This window comes from Erithacus rubecula (genome assembly GCF_903797595.1).
Source record: "Erithacus rubecula genome assembly, chromosome: 10".
In the NCBI taxonomy this organism is placed as follows: Eukaryota; Metazoa; Chordata; class Aves; order Passeriformes; family Muscicapidae; genus Erithacus; species Erithacus rubecula.
The window spans coordinates 3,936,135-3,953,997 of record NC_136662.1 but is presented as its reverse complement, the minus strand read 5'-3'; the positions used below and the strand labels follow the sequence as shown (position 1 = coordinate 3,953,997).

General features: G+C 44.3%; 1 protein-coding gene across 1 annotated transcript; it reads right to left on the bottom strand.

Moving 5' to 3' along the window:
- Nucleotides 1-2,386: 2,386 nt before the first annotated feature.
- Nucleotides 2,387-17,863, bottom strand: C8B (complement C8 beta chain; the record flags this gene model as incomplete). Its single annotated transcript, XM_079314051.1, has 12 exons — nucleotides 2,387-3,675; nucleotides 4,996-5,064; nucleotides 6,643-6,796; nucleotides 8,683-8,846; nucleotides 9,361-9,489; nucleotides 11,208-11,448; nucleotides 12,682-12,879; nucleotides 13,506-13,638; nucleotides 15,065-15,206; nucleotides 16,452-16,593; nucleotides 17,615-17,741; nucleotides 17,832-17,863. 12 exons carry the CDS (start codon nucleotides 17,861-17,863, stop codon nucleotides 3,524-3,526), a joined length of 1,683 nt encoding a protein of 560 aa, XP_079170177.1. The 3' UTR covers nucleotides 2,387-3,523.

Sequence of the window (17,863 nt, the reverse complement as noted above, 5' to 3'; positions counted from 1 at the left end):
CAGGAGAGTTGTGCAAGATGAGATAAGCAGCAGAAATGTATGTTTCTTAGTTAAACTAAAAGCTTAGAGGGTACAATAAAACACTGCAGATCCACCCAGGTTTTAATGAATGGATTTTCCCCTCTTGCACACTGACATACATTTGATATAGTTATTTATCCTATATATTTCTGGCAGTGTATTTCCCAGGAGACCTTGTTTATCTCGCTCATGAGCACATGATGGATGCATGGTGCTTTGGATAAATGGTATCACAATCAGATATTTTTAAGGATATAGGCAAACTGGGTTATTAACAAAGGAAGGGCAGAGAGGAACCAGCACGTAGAAGAAAATAGGAGATGATTGATGACAATACACCTGAGGTTGCAAGGTGTAGGCTCCAGATAACCAGCTAACAGGAGAGGAGATAAGGGCAGTGCTTGAGACAGAGCTGTTTTCTACCTCAGGGTCAATGTCACATCACTGCCCCAATGCCTGAGTCCCTCTGAGCCTGGGGGTTTAGAGCAGGCAAAAATTCCCTGGCACGAGCAGCTCAAAAGTTGTTGCCTTCCTTTTTCATATAAAACACTTAATCCCACCAGAAAGACCTGAAACAAAAGAAATTCCAGGTTCTGGTGAGTTTGGGGGGGACTGGTGATGGTGGTGCTGCCCTATAATGTCCACCACTGTGGGAACTGTGGTGCTGCACTAAAAATAATTAAAAATAATTGTTTATAATGGCAATCTTTACTGTGTTCAACTCTAGCTTTTTGATTTGCAGAAACAGGAGGTATTAAAATGGGATGTAAAAGGAAGATCAATCTGCAGGCATGATTTGACATGCAAAAAGCAAGAGTTTGAAATCTGAGGACTGCTAACACCTCTGCATGGCCTTTCTGGGCTGCTTTCAACAAAACATCTCAGTGTGGGAGAGAAGCTGGGCAGCAACAACTACATCCATCTGAGAGTGGGAGAAACAGCAGCATGATGGAGTAATCCAGCAATTCTGAGTTAGCCCAGCTGCAGCCTGGATGATGTTCCAGCCTCACTGGTGAAGTGTCTGTGTGGAATGACACACCAGGGAGCACAGGAATCCAGCCTGGAAAGCAGTCCAGTTTGCCACTGCTGAAAGAGGGAAATCTGGATGAGGCAATTACAACTCACCTGGAATCCCCTTCTGGGAGCTCTCAGAGCTGCAATACCCCAGCAGCAACATCAAGCAGGGAGGTGCAAATAAATACAGCCTCTGTATGTTTATCCTCTTCTTTTCCTCGTGAAAATGCAAGATGGGATGTAGGAGAGCCCACTGAGAGGTGTCTCTTAAGCAGAGGAATGGGCTGGAGAGCAGCAGCAGAGCTGAACATGTTCACAGCCTCCTGCAGCCCTCACTCGTGGGTTATTAATCTCAACTTGCACAGGGACTCAGAGTTAGGAACACCAGTAAAAGATGGTACCAAAATTTAATGCCAACCAAAATGAAACAATAAAAGCTTCAGCATAGTATTTTTTATTACCCTCCAGGTTATAATAAATCATTAGTTAGGCGAATCAAAGCACAAAATCACAAGGACAAGATAAAGTTATGTCCTTTATAGGAGGCTCCTAAGCCTACAGGCTGAATATTCAGTCACTGCTGAACTCATACTTCAGTCAGACTCTGCTGATGATCTTGATGACTGTCAAATCTCTCCTCTCTTCCTCCAAAAAAACCCCAACTCAAATATACAAACTCAGGTGCTGTCATCACTTCAAAAATCTGCATTCTTCTGGTTTGGGAATGACAGTTCCAAGTCAGGTCACTACTCCTGGCTGTCCTTGCCACAGCAGTGAAGAGAGGCACCACTGTGTGTTTAACCAGCTTGATGATCAGGAAAGGTGGTTACATTTACAAAAGCCACTTGACTCATCTGAGAAATGTCCTTAATCAGATTGCACTGATGATTCTCAAGAAGGGCAGGCAATGACACTGCAGTTTGTGTCCTCAGAGGTGAACCATGCTCAGGGTCCTTCCCTCCAGAGCTTCTACAGACCCCCTGCAAAAAACCTGGAGGAATATCCTACTTCACACAGGCAGTGACCTCTTTGACCACGAGCCAGAAAAAAATCCAGAATTGGCGAATTTCCATCACGTAAAAGATATTGCAGCTACACAGTGGGAGAGGGAAATGTTTTGGGTTGTCAGCTAAATGATGAAGCCCATAATGAGCACAGAGCCCTCTTGTTTTACATATGCAATGTGTTCTGCCTTTCTTAAAGCTGTCACAGGAGCCCTGTGGATGAGTGTGGAGGCGGCGTGAGGGCTACAACTAAATGCATGTTCCATTGTTCAGGTGTCAGGGAGCCTGAGCTGCTCTCACAGGAATTACATTCAGACAGCATCAGTCTGAAAGGGAAGGAGCAGGCAATATCAGTTTGAAAGGAAAGGAGCAGGCAATACCAGCCCACCATCACCAGCTCTGCTAAAACACCCTCAGAAGAAGAGTTTGACCTTGCAGGTGTTACAAGACTCTCAACACTCATGAACGACTTTCACTGGTAAAATTGCCTTTTGCAGCAAAGCTGTCACTGGTTATTTTGCAGCAGGCCCAAACCAAATGTGTTTGCAAAAACCATTTGCCACCACCACAGCTGTAGGAGGCAAGCCCTGGAAGGATGCAGGCTCCTGAAATGGTGTTTCAAAGTTCCTCTGCTGTGATGCACAGCTCCAGGGATGGTAATAACAGGCAAACCAATTTGTGTCTTTTCACACTGAACTCTCTCCAAGTCAACTGTACCACTCTGGGTGGATCCAGCAGCAGTTGGAATACTGGATTTCATGGGATCAGATTTATTAACCAGAGCTTATCTGGGGCAAACACAGCTACTAAGGGAAGAAGAGCTCAGGGGATGTGCAGACAGCCTTTCCCAAATGTTCCATTTGTCCCAGGGCTGCCCCATCCCTGGAAGTGTCCAAGGCCAGGTTGGACAGGGCTTGGAGCAACCTGGGATAGAGGAAGGTGTCCCTGCCCATGGCAGGGGTGGAAACAATACAATAAATTGGTAAAGCAGGGTAGTGAGGCACAGTGGCTCCAAATGTCATGTTAGATAGTGTTGTGCTCATTGAGATTTAGGCTTTAATGTGCTGGATTTTGCTCCACATGACACAGCTGCCTTCACAGAAGCTGTGCATCAGTGCACATCCTGCTGCACCTAAGATCAAAGTGTCTCTTCTTATCTCAAAGGAACCTTCAACAACAAGACAGCACAATTTGAAATCACGCAGCTACCAAATACAGACAGAGATAAAGCTTGTCTCATTCAGCCCATTGCAGTAAAGACAGGAAAAAGGCAAAATATTGAGGTCAGCAAGCACATTCAACCCCATGGGACAACTGCACATCCAAAGGGGTGGCTCCTAACACCCCCCAGCTCCCAGGGTCTGCTGAAATATTTCTGATTTGGATGGGCAGAGCGAGGCCAACTCAGAAATCCAGTGAGGTGATGTCTTCCCAAGCAGCCTGCCAAGTGCCCATCAGTTCTGTGAGAGTTCCTGGGATTCCCTCTAGCAGGGAACTGTCTCAGAGTCTGGCCCTGAGCACGAGGAGCCACCATTCTGTGGGGCAGGGTTGTTGCACTGTCTCCTTCTTGTCCTCTGACCTCCTGAGCACGGGGACCAGCTGGCCCAGCACCCCCAGTTTCCATTAATAGCAGCATCTGGGAAAAAAAACCAAAAAACAATAACACAAAGCTGGAAATACCCATCAGAAACAAGCAGCTCTTTCCATGGGAAGAGCTGTCAGCTCCCATGGATTGTATTTGAATACAAACAGCTCTGCCCCTGTCCACATCACTAACAATACACTGGAGTCATTAACAATGAGTGATTGTTTCTGAGATGTTAATTCTCTGTTCAGCATTTCTGGGGTTTGTTCAAACTGCACTTCAGGAAGACATAAAAGGGAGGGGGAAAAAGGCAATTAGCTTTATATTTGTTGAAGAATGTTGCTCTCTCTTAGTCCAAGCCTAGATAGGAAACGGACCAACTAAACTTGTCTCAGCCACATTTCAAGGTGGTAGGGGCAGTGTTAGCACTTCAGTGAACAACAGCTTGGCTATTCAGCTTTCCCTCCATTGCTTTTCCTATTACACTGATTCTTCAGGACCCTGAGCATGTGAGTGACATAAATTCAAAATGCTGAGAATCACGGAGGCAACACATAAATGAGGAAATGGGAGCGAGAAATGAAGTTACAATGTTGACAAATGGATGGATGTGAGCTTTGGGAGGGTTGGATGTGGCTATGAGTGTGAAAAACAGACTGAAGTAAGGTGTCAGTGACTCCACCATTCAAGGCTCCATGGACTGCCTTAGAAATACCCAAAAATTGACCCCCTGTTCAGTGAAATCTTGGCTTAAAGTGCATTTCAGCCTGGCTCAGTTTGGACACAGCCATGCAGAATGAGTACTGGGTAATGCTGTAAACAAAGCCAGTGATAAATGCAGTGCATCAAATTGTGGGCTGGTGCCAGAGCTCTGGGTGCCTGGGATCTGGTATTATTTAGCATCTAAATTAATGAGCTGGAAGAAGTAAACAAAATGATTAAATTCATAGATGATCCTAAACTAGAAGGAGTTAAGAGCATCAGTCAGGAGTCAGTGGAAACATAAAGTGACCAAGAAGCATTAATAAACCCTTCAAAACAACATAATAAGATTTTAAGATTAAAATGCATGGTAGCATATGTGGGGGAGAACAGTTTGCACCATGCTGGCTTTGTCAAAGGGAAAAACTTGAGAAACAGAGCTGTTTCCTAAGGAGGAGACCTGAGCCTTTCCAGGGATTGTGAACTAGGCAGGAATTCCTATTTCGATACAACTGAAAGGCACGTGCATGCCAAAATAAACCCACCTCCTCAGGAGGGCAGAGGAATTCAGAAGGGAAAACACATCTGTCCCCTTGTCAGGGGCACAGCTGGGTGCACTGGGCTGGCATCACTGCCATCCATCCCTGGATGGGGCTGGGTCCCTCTCACCTTTCCTGCTGCTGATCTCGCAGGCGGCGCCGCGGTAGCCCAGGGGACACAGGCACTCACACTCTGTTCCTGCAAGCAAGCACAGGGGGAATTACAGACCTGGAGCCACCCACTTCTCTCCAGCACTTCATCTTCTGGGAGGAAGGACACTGGGTGAAATGGCTTCACTTTTCTCCTGTGCTGAAGGGATCAACAGCAATGAAGAAGGGAGCTGTGACTGCCCTGCAGCCCCTCTCAGCTCCCCATATATTTGTTCCTGCCCTGCAGCTCATCCTCAGTCTCACTGGTGCAGTTCCACAAGCCAGGGGGCCATAGAGCACTTTTGCTCTTCTCCAGAAGGGATCACAGAATCCTGGAATGGTTTGGGTTGGGAGGAATCCTACAGCTCATCCCATCCCCTGCCATGGGCACTGACACCTTCCACTGTCCCAGCTGCTCCAAGCCCTGCCCAACCTGGCCTTGGACACTTCCAGGGATCCAGGGCAGCCACATCTTCTCTGGGCACCCTGTGCCAGGGCTTCCACTCTCTCCCAGCCAGGAATTCCTTCCCAACATCTCATCTAACCCTGCCTTCCCTGTGCCTCCTCTGGACTCACTCCAGCAGTCCCATGTGTGAGTATTTGGGATTTCAGACCCAGCACTGCAGGTGGGATCTGTGGAGAGAGCTCTTGGTAAAGCTGGTAAATAACAACCTGCAGCATCAAGAAAGAGCAGCCAGGACAGGAATATGCTGACTTGGCTTTGTGGCAGAGGAAAAACCCAATATCCCTGCTCTGGCTGCCCAGGGATGTGCATCCCATATCAGGAGCACGGAGAAGAGTTCCCACTTAGGAAAATGGTCATTTAAAACCTTTGCTGGGAAGATTCTAAATGAAACACTAACCTGGGCTCAGCTCCTACAAAGTTATTTAAACAAAGGTCACCATGAGACAAATGCTTGAAGTGCTACAATCAGCTGGCTGGTACCTGAAGTGATCATTTCTGCATTAGAAACAATTTGATGATAACAATTCTCATCAGGACTTTTGCAGATGCAGATTGGAATTAGGCACTTGACAAAATGATCCCTTTGTTAGAAGCTCTCATCACATCATATATCTCCTGTTTAGGCAGAGCAGTTTTCATTTAATTTGATTATTTTTTCCCCTTCATTTTTTAAATCACAGCCTGCTTGCAGAGGAGGACAGCTTCTATCAGAAACAGGGGGAGGTGGTGGTGGTGATCACTGTGCTTGGCACTTATTTGGTGCTTTTCATCTTCAAAACCCTTTCACAAACACTAATTAAAGCTGAGACAGTAGTCACTTCTCCAGGAGGATAGAAGCAATCTTAAAAGCAAAAGGAGGAGACTTAAAGATGTCAAGGATTTTTTCTTTTCTTTTTTAAAGGCATAATTGAGAAGCAACAAATTCTTCTGTAAAACTGATACAGATAATGGATACAGATACAGATGATGATTATTCCCATGACAAAGCCACATCCTTTGACTCACTGCACTTACCAGGACTCTACAAACAACATCAAAAACACAGAGTAATTCCCTGATAAAGCAACTACAGTAAAAACTAAAGAGCAGCTTGCTTGCCCCGTGCTCCCCACAATTGCCAAGTGGTTCCAGCCAGGAGGGTGGGAAGGAGGAGCCCTGTACCTGTGAGGAAGGGGATGCCATTCCCTTGGCACGGGGCACAGCGGCAGGAGCTGCTCTCCAGCTGGAACTCCTCCAGAGCCCGGCGCAGATTCTCCCTGATTTTCATGGCATCAGCCACGTCAGAGGGAGCCACCAGCTCATACAGAGGCTCTGCCTAAGGGGAGGGGAGAAAATGTATTAATTCCCAAGCTCAGAATGCCATGAACATCCAAAGGTTTGGTGGTGGCACAGCTGGAGGGGCTTTGGGGCACAATTGCAGGTTTCCCATTGCTGTTTGCTAAAACTTATGAACAACAAGGTCACCACAGCAGGAATACTCCCCTTGGTTTCCAACACCAGAGCAGCTGGAAATGTGCAAAAAAGTCCATCAGATGTGTTCAAACTTACATTTTCTTAGTGATCTCTTACTCTGATTTTAAAAATGCCCCCTAAAAACTATTCACAGAAATCTCCTCCTACAGCCCCCCAGCACAGCCAAAGGCACCAGTCACAGGGATTCACATCAGCACTTCCACCTTCACCACTCCTGCATTTCAAGGCTGATTTTTGTCCCTATGGAGCCCAGATAAGGGTTCACTGTTTTCCAGAAGGGAGAGGATTTGATCTCCACCTGCAGATGGGTGTGCACAGCACAGTGAACATGCAGGGACCAAGGAGACTTTGGGTCACTCATTTATTTTCCTCCTGAGAACAAGGGAAGGTTAAAGTGGGGTGTCAATAGTGCCAGTCACCCACAGTGGGATGGTACTTCCATGTGCCATGGTCCATCCCAAATTCCCATCCTCACTGCAGAGATGCAGGCCACACACAGGAAGCATCAAAGAATCAAAGATCACCCTCCTGCTACCACAGGCTCAAACTACAGGAACTAAAGAATATTCCAATACAAAAAAAAAAAAAAAAAAAAAAAAGCTCATTTCCTGCTGCTGTTCATCCACTCTTCATCAATTATCTGTGATCCATACTTTGCTTTTTGAATTCAGACCATACAAATGAGGAAATACACTAAGAGTGACCTGCCAAGTCTCTCCAGCAGATGATTTATGAACTGATTTGCTTTAGTTTTCCCTAACTAAGCATTCTTGGGCTGACATTTAGTCACACTCCACTGGTACTTTTGATCTTCAAGCCCCACAGGGATATTGGTATGGAAATGAAGATACCAAATCCAAATTACATCTGCCTGAGGTTTTTCACTGGGCAGCCTGGTCAGGGATGCCAGGCAAGACAAAGAGCACCTCAATTCCTCATGGGAGGTTTTTCTGTGTGAGGGATTTGCTGCAGAGGCTGCATTTCTCTTGTCTCCTGCTCTGAGACCCCCCAGTGCATTTCTGGAAGGTCAATCCACAGCACACCAGGGGCTGCACCAAGTGCCAGATGGGTACAGCCTGTATTTCCAAATTCCTGATTTTTGCTTGCTTCACCTTTTTAGAATTCACCTCTTTCTTGAGAAGCAATCCCCTTTTACAAATGTAAAGATTTTTGCCTAAAATTAAATTTTACAGTGAAAAACAACTATAAATCAACTTCACCTCTACCAGTCCAGACTCCTGTTTAAAAGGATGTTCTCTTGCACCTTTGTACTATTCACTCATTTTGACATTAAGGATGATGAGGCAGAATTGCTACACACTTCTGCTTGCTTTTTTGCATTTCTAAAACTCTCTGGGATCAAAAATCATTGACTCTTCAAAGCCTAACTTGTATTTTTGAGGTACAGCTAAGCTGCACAAACACCCAGGCATGCACAGTGAACCACCTGACCTTCTGAACCAGAAAGAATGCTCACTGGTGCTCACAGAAGTTGATAAACACCCAGGAAAATAGAACATTTTATAGAATCTTATAGAATATATGCTGCCAGATACAATTTTTGGTAAGCTATACATTGGTAAAACAGAAGGTGGATCATCTCATCTGCCTGGCTCACTTAGAGGAACTACGCTGCACAGTAAGGTTTGTTATTCCTGTTTGGTTTTTTTCCCCTCTAAATCCTGTTTATTCAAAGAGAGGGGCTGGAGGAAATGGAGGGGTCAGTACCTTGAGCTTTATGATGTCAGGGTTGTACTGCACAGCTTCTCCCCACTGCTGCAGGAGCTGGGCTGTGGGCAGGTCCTTGTGTGCCAGCCTGGTGATCTCCTCGCTGGCTCCACCACGCACCAGAGCCACAAAATCCTCCACCAGCTCCTTCCTGGCAGTGCTGTCTGCAAAAACACACTCAGGAAAGTGCCCAGCTCTGCCCAGGCTGTGTCTGTGTGGGCTGCAGTTGTCAGCTAGCAGCAGGACTCATCCCACCCAGAGGGCAAAGGAAAAGCACCATGAGTGTTGCTCACCTGGTTTCCTGCAGTGTGTCCTATGTCCCTCCTGCTCCCTTGCAGGAATTCCCCATCCTGCACCATGCATCCCTCCCCTAAATTCCTTCCTGGCTTGGGTTGCAATACAGGATGTGGCCAGAAATGTGTATTCTATCCCATCTATTGAAGCTGAGTGGGGCAGTGACCCTTATCTCCATGGCACATATTACCTGCTAATGGGCCATCTTTAAACCAGCTGGGGCAATCATCTATCTGCTAATGGGCCATCTTTAAACCAGCTGGGGCAATCATCTTTATCTTTCCCACAACCCATCCCTCCTCCAGGAAGATATCATCTGCTGCTGGGCCATTGAGTCCCACTGCATGACAAAGAAATGAAATGGCAGAAGTGTTTCATGCTTACCTCCAATCTCTTTCAAAAGGGCTTTACAGCCAGCTGTATTTACTCCAAGCCCCACAGTGACTTTAACAAGATTTGCACCAATGTTAAAGCCCCTCTGTGTACATTTCTGGACATCACTCAGAGAGAAACCTTAAACACACAAAAATTGCAAGGTTTTAATACAACCATTTCATGTTGTATTAGGAAGGTTTCAGCTCCAGCACAGACACTAAAATATAATGAATGAAGGATTTGAAGGGAAAAACCTGAAATATCAGACTGGACCTACAAAACCCTGCTGAGAACTTACAGCCCAGCTCAGCACTTGTGTGAAAATGTGGTTATTGCTGCAGGATCCTGATCTGGGTCAGCAGACGCTGACCATTGTGGTGCAAACAATAACACACTTTAGTTCAAACAAACATGGCTTGTGATGGAACCACAGCAGCAGCTGAGAAATTGGGAAACTTTGTTAGAATTTGAATATCTGAAATGGGATTCTGAATTCTGTCCCTCTCTCTGACTCCAGGGTAAGGAACTTCCCACACAGCAGAAGAACAAACAGAGTATTACACAAAGCAGAGCCCAGTAAATGCCTCTGCAAACAGACAGCAGAGGCAGTTCCCCACTCCCCTGCCAATGAATAAATAATTGAGAGTGCAGCTATTGATTAATGTCACACTGCTCGCTCTGTCCTACACAACAATCATCATTTCTCACAACAAAAGGAGCCAGAGCCAAAGAGCAGGAGCAATGTCAGGCACAAGAGTCACCCAGCAAATTATTTACTGTTTCCTACATGCTGGAAAAGCTCTCGAGGCTAAAGGTGTTTCAAAACTGCCATTTAGAAGGCAGTGGAAAAAGAACTTGGGTGAAGGTTTTCAAAGCTAACAGAAGTGTTAAGATCCACGATTCTCATTCATCTCAACATCTTGTCAGCCTCTAAAATGTGTTGTCTAAAATACCTGCCACAGGGCCTTTCTTTGTCAACTAAATCCAGCCCATGATGCTGAGCATGCTTTGAAAATCTCGTTTTACTGCCAACCAGCACCTCTATGTAGTAATATTAAACAATTTTAGGCCACAGTAAAAATGACTGAACAAGCCCAAGCCTTGGTCTGTATTGTGTGCACCAGCCAACCCATATTTAGCTTTTTTTTTTTCCATATTTTGCTACCTAGTTGTTTTTCTGCATATTTTACTATTCCTTCACACACTTAACTATTTTTTCTGTATATTTCTTAGGTTAAACTAATGATTATAACAAGTGCACAAAATAAGCCATTTTTAAGTGTTTTTCAACAACTTGTTAAAACCCTTCAAAACCACTAAATCGTAAATTATGCTAAATTAAAAAAAAAAAAAAGCTAAAAAACAAAATACCAAAATTAAAAAAACCCAAAAGAAAAGTAAACAATGTTTTAAAGAACCACCAACCTAAAAAACTTGTAAAAAACCGCATAAAAACACCAATCAAAAAAATGCGTAACACAGTAGTCTTAAAATATATAATTAAATATATAATTAAATATATAATTAAATATAAAATCAAATACATAATCGATACAATAATATTATATATGTTAATATATAATTATATAATTAATATAATGTATATATACTAAAAGCTAAAAAATAAACGATAAATCAACTTCTACACAATCATATTAATTTCCTGTCCAAAAGTCCTATTTCTCCCACACCTCCCACATTTTCTGCAGGGTTTCTCTGACCTGCTGTTGCCTCTTTCTCCCATCATCTTCCCCTGATGCCCCCAGACCTGATCCACCCCTGTCTGCCTGCAGAGAGCTTTTCCCACCCAAAATCCATCCCCAGCGCTCCTTCCCAGCCAGATGAGATGCACACACCTGCCTTGTGCAGCTCGTTGCTGTTCAGCACCAAAGTGTACTCGTAGATGCCTCCAAGAGTGGCCTCCTGGATGAAGTGTGTCCCAAAATCCCTGAGCAGCTCCCGGTATTCCCCGTAGCTGTAATCCACAGGGAGCTGCCGCAGCCGCTGCAGGAACTCGTGGTGCAGCATCAGAGCTCGGGGCTTCAGCTTGTAAACACCAACAGCCAGCTCAGAACGGGCGTGGATGAACTTGCTGGACTGCAGGGGAGGCAGGAGAAGGCAGGAGGGGTCAGGGATGGCATCCTCATCAACCATGGATTTGTTGTTTGTGGTTAAATAATCAGCGGGGTTTATTCATTGCACGGTTTGTGGCTGGAGATCTTGTAACTGGAGATCTCCTGACTTGTGCAGAAGCAAAACTTTTATAGTAAAAGTAGCTGAGTCAGGCCATGATTGGGATGTGGGAAAAGGCAGGGTCCAGGTTCTGGCACACCTCAGCATCCTGCAGCACTGCTTTACTCCTAATAAAACTTTATCTCTCTCCTGAAAAGTCCTGACATCTGAAATCATGATTTGTATCATTATCTGGCTGAGCCAAATTTGTATTTGTATTTCACAGAAAGGCAAGAAGAAAACACAAACTCTCTGTCACACACACATATTTATATGTCTCTGTGCAGATATGTAAACATGGATAATTTTTCTCCCTCTTTTTTGGTAGAAAAGTCTGGAACAGAAAATGTCTTCCATTATGTTCAAAGGGTTTAGTGTTCAGTTGTCTGGGCCAGCAGGACAAGCACATCAGGGAGGGATCAGTACACAACACAGCAGCTTAAAAAATAAAATCAGGATTTAGTATCTGGTTTGTTTATCTGTTGCAAATGCTTCTCATTGACCTCTGACCTTTTTGTGAGAAATTCAACTTTGCAGGAAGCAAGTGCAAGGAATACTTTGCCATTCCTGAGGACACTTTATACTGAAAGGAGGCTCAGATTTGTGATACTATTACACCACTGATATGAGCTGCCTTTGTTTATGGCAATGACAGATTAAAAAAAGAAAAGAAATTATGGCAGTCGTAGGAGTTAGTTATAGATTCAAGTTGAACAGGTCCTTAGTTCCAATTTTTCACTGCAAACATTCAAAGGTGGATGCCCAGCAGGGCAGTGGACAGACCACACTGAGAATCAGAGAATATCCACAGCTGAACAGACCCACAAGGATCACTGAGTCCTCTCCACAAGCTGTGGCTGATTTCAAAGGTCAGGCAGCCCAGATCCCAGCTGAGAGCTGATGGAAAAGCTCCTGGATGCTGCAAACACAAAGGAAGGCATTGTGGGGGTAGACAAGACTTGAACAAGTGGCAGAATCCAGCTGGGGGAAGGATTTGATTTATCCCAGTCCTGCTGCTGACCTGAGGAGGAGCCTCAAACCAACACACACACACTTACAGGGAACACATTAGCAGGGAATTAAGGGAGCAGTGCTTACACTGGAAGAAAATCTTTTCATCCTCTGCATGAACTTCTTGAACCTCATGTCATTCGAACTGTAACCAAATTCAAACACTTTAGGTATTTTTATACCGATGCTGAAGCTTGACTGTGAAGATTTTGCCTTCAGGACACTGCTTTCATAATTTGAGTAGGAGTCATATTCAGTCATTGTAAATTCATATTTGCCTTTGGTCTAAACAGAAAGGAAAAACAACACATCTCATTTCCTGCACAGTGATTGTACACCTGAAGCGTGGGGAAGGAATGCAGACACAAATATACTTGTGAATTAATGCTTGCACTTTGAAGATGAAAAGCCCTGTATAATTGCAAAGCACTATTATTATTAACACAGGTACTTCAAGAATACTTCATTTACAGCAGCAGGAAAGCTCCTATCTCCTCCATATTGCAAGGTCCCCAGGCTTTCACTTAGTATGTCAATCTTATGCAAAGAAGGTGAAATTTTAAACACAGGCATCAATTAAAGTACAAATTCTAAAAGGAAAAGGTTTCCTAGTGGGCAGCACTCAAACACATCAAGCCATCAGAAGCACTAAGGTCAAATATATAATATTTGAAATACAGCTTTGATGCATGGCAGGAACAAGTTTTCACACAAAGTATGTGGTGTGCTCAACACTGTGGAGTGTGTGGGGTATGAGAATGTTCTAGAATAGGGTAAAAATCAGCCTGGTCCTATTGAGTGTCAAGAATTCTGTGATTTTTTAACAAAATGATGCAGCAGTGAAGCTTTGGGCAGTGAATCCATTGGGATATGTGTGTGTGAGTTTATTTGCAGGCACACCTGGCACATACCTCTGGTGTGTAGCTCTCTACATTGTAGGGCTTCCTGAACCTGGTGTCTGTGATGTAATGGGGAGAACATGCCCCAGCATAGTACCTGTGATCAAGGACCAACCCCTCCAAGCTGTTTGTGAAGATATTCAACCTGCAGGTGAAGCAGAACAACAATGTTTTATGGTCCCATCAATTCAGAGCTAAACATTAAATTCCTTGGCTGAGAAAGGCAAAATATTGTTTTATTAAGTCACAGGCTCTTTGTTTCACACTTCTTTATTTTGAAACTCCAAAAGAAAGCTCAGCCTCTTTCACTGTCCAACCAACCCAGGTGCTGCAGAAGAACCTGACTGATGAGAAATCAAAAGACAAGAGTTGAATTTTGACACCTGATGAATATAAATGAATGGCACCAGCACTGGAAGCTTTGTGACTTTTACTGGAACTCTCCAGGAAGAGCAGAACAAACTGCACCAGCCAAACCCCCACCCCACCAGGCTGCTCACCCTGAGCATCCCCAAATATCCACAGCATCCACCAGAACCTTCAAAGACAGGTTTGCCACTCCATCCCATCAATCCAGGCTGATTTTTAATTCACACTTCTTCATTCTGGTTTATCAGCCAAAGTCTTTGCCAGGTCAGTCAAGGGTCAAGCAGAGGTCAGCAGATAACAGTAAAAATTGTTGGAGAACAAGAAAAGAGCAACTAATCCTCAAAACCACAGGGAGTTTTCCTTTGATTTCAGTGGATGATGGACAGAAACCTTAACCTGCCTGCTCTAAGGAAGGATGCAGCACTGCAGTTTGTGGAGATGAGGAGATTAAACCCCATCACTTGCTTTTCCCATTGCTGCTGAAATGAAACTTCATAAAAACAAAACCCAACCCCACAAAAAACTATCAGTGCTCCAGGACTCTGTTGGATCTGCCTCTCCTGATTTTGGGGAGAGAGGCTTGAATGATAATGACTCTGAAGCTGTAAAAAAATTAACTCTAATTTTAGAACAATCTGGAAAAAAAGGGAAGTCCACTAAAAGCAAATTACTGAGCATTTGTAGCTTCAAAGAGATGAGAAGCATGTTCCTATAATTGTCCAACATTATTTTTAATTTTGATTAAACTCAGAAGTACAAAGCATTAGCAATGACATGTGCAGCAGCCATATCTCCAGAGAATAATGAGAAAATTATATTTTTTTTCTTGCAATATGATTTTCCTTTTTTTTTTTTTTTGATGTAAAAAGCAATTTTTTCCCTGTAGAATAAGAAAAAAGAAACTCTCTTTTTGCATGGTCTGATCTTACAGAAAGTTGTCGCAATCTTCGCCTGCAAAAACTGAATCAATTCAGACTTAGATTTTAATCTTCACAGAGCTGCTAATATGCAGGTTTACCTACCCCACTCACACAAAGCACAAAAATTCTACCACCTCCCATATCATGGAAGAAATCAATTAGATCCCAACTCACTCCTGGATCCAGCAGCTGCTCCAGCATTTCTCTGATCAGTGTCTGAAGTCACATTAGATCATTCTCAGCCTTAAGCAAGAGAGCATCTCACCAAAGTCACAGACCTACCCTTTTGCCAGACTCTCTATTCCCCAGTACTCTTCCATCTTCTGGTCACATTTCCTGAACACTTTTTTGCAGTTTTTCTCATCTGACTGGTCCCCACAGTCGTCATCCCCATTGCAGAGCAGCCTCCGTGCAATGCATCTCCCTAGGATGGAAGGGAAAAGTCACTCATGAAACAACCTGGGATCACACTCCTGACATGGACTCTAGGAGCAAAACAGAAAATTCCTGGAATGAATGGTTCAAAGCTGGCTGGAAAAAAACAAAATTCTTCTCTATCTGCTCAGTTTCACTCAAAAGCATCATAATCTTAAAATTCCTTGCTCATCTTAGGAAAAAAAAACACAATAATTAAAAGTATAAAGAAATACAGAATGTTTGGTAATTTTTTTTTTTTTTTCATTTTGGGAGAACAAAGATGCTGTTTCAGCAGGCCTTCTACATGTAATAGTTTTTTTCTCTCTTCCCATCTCCACAATTACTGAGTGTTTTCAGTCTCACCAAGACACAGGAAGATGCAGAACAGAGGTTTTTTCCTTTGCCCCATCTCAGGTGCTGAGCTCCTGCTGCTGTCACTAGTGCTTCAGATTTTGCTGATATAACCAGGTTCATTTATTAATTTCCTATTTGGAGATTCTAAAGGTGGCTACTAGACTCACCCAAAGTCACTGACACAAACACAAGCATGGGAGGAGCCAGGTCAATTCCTGGCATCCCTCTGGCCCAGCAGAATCCTGCAGGAGCACAGAGCTCAGTGGCACCAGAGGTGACACCTGATTATCTGAGTAGCATCACTCCCCAGTCCCCAAATCCTTACTGCTGGCACACTGGGTACTGAGAATTTTAGGTTTTCTGTGCTGACAGGCACTGAACCCCAAGAAAATACTGCTTTAGACTTGTGGCTTCCAAAATTGAATGACAGAAGTAAAATCACTGGTGGGTAATTTGGATGGAAGTGTGTAGCATTACATGGTGGAAAACTTAGAATTTGAGGTTTTAGAATATAGTTATATATAGAGGGCAAGATGGAGGTTTTGGGGCAGAGGTTTCTTTCTTCTTCACCTTCTTTTTCATGGGTCTGGGTGGTACTTTTGTGATTGGATAGAAAAATCTGTATTGTGGGTCATTGGTGGCTGGTTATTGGGTTAAAAGTGAAAATAATTTAGGTGGCTTTTCTTAATTTGATAGTTTGGGCTTAAAAGACCTTGTAACAAGAAAGACACATTGCCATTTCTCCATTTTTAGCTTGTTAGCCAGAAGTGCTGTAGAACTCACTGTAACATAGATGAGAATTAATAAACATCTGAGTCCAAATACAAAATACCACCTCTGGAGCAATTAATCCTGACTCTAAAGAAAAAAAAAAAAAAGATAAAATGTGAGACCTCACCTGTGACTGCACACACAAAGCCATCACACCGAACTCTGCTCCTGCAAGGGCTGGCTGGGACACAGTCCTCAGTTTCTCTGTCAGAGTCATCACAGGGATCTCCACTGAACTGAGAGGGTTGTTCCAGGCGGGCAAATCTGTACTGTGATGAAATAAAAAACTCTGTCTCAAGTGCACAGAAACGGTGAATTTTACGCTCCTCTGGCTGAAAAACAAACTTTGTGTCGCTGAGATCTGATCTAAGCACACTCTGTCATATTAAAAGGGAAAAGTGGCAGCACAGAAGTGTGATGTTGGTAATTTGCCTCGTTTCTAAGGTTTCTGATCTGCCACATTTTTTAATTTTATTGGGGGATTGGGAGGGATGAAGGAAAGTTTGCTTTTCTTTGACAGTTTGTTTAAATGAGCCTGACAGTGCAGTGCAGGACTTTGCAGGAGTGAGGAAGGATTCAGTTCCATCTCCTCTCTTTCAATTAGTGCTGGTAACGACACCCCTTGTTATTTTCTGTCAGTGTATTTACTTGCCCCTCCGTATCATTAGGGATGTTTTTCCGCCCACAACACTGCTGTGAAGCAGTCAATTACTCTGTCCAATATGTTAGCCCTCCTTTTTTCCCCCAGCTTCTGAGATTAACTGTTTGATATGAAGCTTCACTCTCCCCCCAACTCCCATCACTGGTTATTTCTGCTTAAGCCTGGGAACAGCTTCTCCAACTTGTTAGCAGAGGTCTCTCTAGCAACGGGGATTTTGCTTTTCACGCTGTTGGGATCATTACTTTCATTTGATGGGGCTTCTCAGGTGGAAAATGCTGTCTGGCAGACAAGAAAAAGCATCTTAATCCTCAGAGGCACCGAGAGTCTCCAGGTCCCACAGGGGACCATTAGTGGGGAAGGTGCCTTGCAATGATGTGGAAGGACAGGACTGTGTTGGAAAGTCCCTGCAAAGCCTGTCCTTACACCTTCTCAGGACAGTGAGGCACCCTGGAAAGCAGTGCAATTATTTGGGGTGGTGAGCTGAAGAGTTAAAACCACCAGAAAGCAAAACCCCCCAGTCTCACTGCACAGTCTTTCCTCAGCAGTTTTGCCCAACCCCACAGACACAAAGGACACGGCTGGAAGGAAACCCCAGCTCCTTCTCAGTGCTCCCCAGAGCAGACACTCACCCTTTTCTTGTGGCAGGGGTCACAGGTGCTCCAGGAGGACCAGGAGGAGAGGGCGCAGTCGCGGGGCTGGGGCGGCGCGCGCCTGGCCCTGGCCACGCTGCCACGGGGGCTCGGGGACTCCCGGACACTGTGTCCAACAACACCAGAGCTTCAGGCTGTGGAACTGTGAGCTCTGAGCACCTGCCACCTCAGCCTGTGCCTGTGTGAAACCACACACCAGGGAGAACTGACACTCACCACGCCGGGCAT